The following is a 1,725-nucleotide window of genomic DNA, read 5'->3' as shown; positions in this document are numbered from 1 at the left end:
TGTGTGTGTGTGTGTGTGTATGTGTGTGTGTGTGTGTGTGCATGTGTGTGTGTGTGTGTGTGTGTGTGTGTGTGTGTGTGCATGTGTGCATGTGGTGAAACATCAAACCTGAAGGCAGGGGATCTTCTTGTTGCCCGATGGCGCTGACACTTCTGGTTCCCACTACCTCATTGGTTATTATCATAATCTCTCTACGAGATCTACCGTTTGCTTATTCAGTGGCGGTTAGTTTGAGGGCACCACTGGGAGGCTCTACGTCTGTGCTTTCCCTCTGTTATTTCTGTCTGTCTGTCTTATTTTTTCCCAGCACTACGTCATGACCAGACGGTATTGTGTCGATGTGCGTCTCTTTACTCAAACGAACAAAAGCTTATTCTGCATTTTTAAAATGTTGAACTCCTTTTGGGACATGACCTGTGCTGCTTCTCTGGGGTATTTTCGACACAGTGGCACAAACTTTACTAATAGCCTCCTCCTCCCCCCCCCCCTTTCTGATACTTCGACATATTTGCGTAATTTTTGTTAGTTCTCCCATCATATTTTCGAAAAAATGGCTTGTTCTCTCTGGTATTTTTGACACAGTTGTGCAGACTTTGTTGATGCCCCGCCCCCTTCTGATATTCTACCCCTCAAAAATCCCTCAAATTTTGTTGCTTCTCCCCTGATATTTTCGTCAAAAATGCTCTAACCTCAACTTCTCTGTCACTCTCCTCCCTCCCCCCCTCCCCAGGTGTTCATGAAAGAAGCGTTCGAGCAGCGGCTGGATGTGGAGACACTGAGGATCCAGAGACATGCCGCCATCAAACTACAGACCTACATCCGGATGTTCATCGCGTACAACAAACACCAGAGGCTGCGCAAGTCCACACAGACGATACAGAGGATGTTGAGGATGTGGAAGACTAGGTGAGTGGTGGAGGAGGAGGGGGAGGAGGAGAAGGGGGAAGAGGAGGAGGATGAAGGGATGGAAGGGAGAGTTTGGACAGAGAGTCTGAGAGAGAAAGAGAAAGGGAGAGACGGATTCTCTCTCTCTCTCTCTCTCTCTCTCTCTCTCTCTCTCACACACACACACACACACACACACACACACACACACACACACACACACACTAAACTATCGCAGAAAAGATCTTAACAAAGGAGAATCCATCCGAAAGTTACCCCTTTGATGACGAGCGTTCAGGTCATGAACGCTGGAAGACTTTGTTTCAGCCCTTTTGAAAAGAAGCAGAACTTCTTTATCGATAGAGTTATTCAATACTGTTTTCTTTTTATGAAAACCAACATCTCAAACGAATTGGAGTAAAGCAGTTTGCTGCCTGCCCACTATGTGACTACCCCTCAGAGACAGTGGAACATCATCTGTTCTTCTGTAGAAAACTAACTGACTTAAGGGGATGTTTTCTTCCCAAGCTACCCCACACATCTAACTGCCTCTACTCCTCAAGACAACAATTAGAACAAACATGCAACTATTACCGAATGGCATCATGCAGAAGAGTTAACGCTCAGATGCTACTGGATCGCCAACAACAACAACAACAACAACATGAAAACTTAAAGGCAACCAACAAGATCCACAATATTAACTGTACAAATTTGTGTTTCTGATTTGTGTTTGGTGGTTCGAAATGTGTCGTGACATTGTCTTTAATCTACTGCTGACCTGACGTTAATGTGCCCATGACATCCTTAAAGACATAACGCGGTTCTGGGAACTGGATT

General features: G+C 45.3%; 1 protein-coding gene across 1 annotated transcript in view; it reads left to right on the top strand.

The window, feature by feature from the left end:
* The window catches only part of LOC101861764 (unconventional myosin-XV), a gene marked incomplete at its 5' end in the record, with an annotated part of 199,411 nt that overhangs the window by 90,813 nt on the left and 106,873 nt on the right, over positions 1-1,725 (top strand). The window contains 1 exon segment of the mRNA XM_035972159.1: positions 731-906. Within this exon segment, the coding sequence (XP_035828052.1) occupies positions 731-906 (176 nt within the window).

The sequence above is a fragment of the Aplysia californica genome, unplaced genomic scaffold (genome assembly GCF_000002075.1).
Source record: "Aplysia californica isolate F4 #8 unplaced genomic scaffold, AplCal3.0 scaffold00596, whole genome shotgun sequence".
Taxonomy (NCBI): Eukaryota; Metazoa; Mollusca; class Gastropoda; order Aplysiida; family Aplysiidae; genus Aplysia; species Aplysia californica.
The sequence above is the reverse complement of the archived record's forward strand: the minus strand, read 5'-3'. Positions and strand labels throughout refer to the sequence as shown.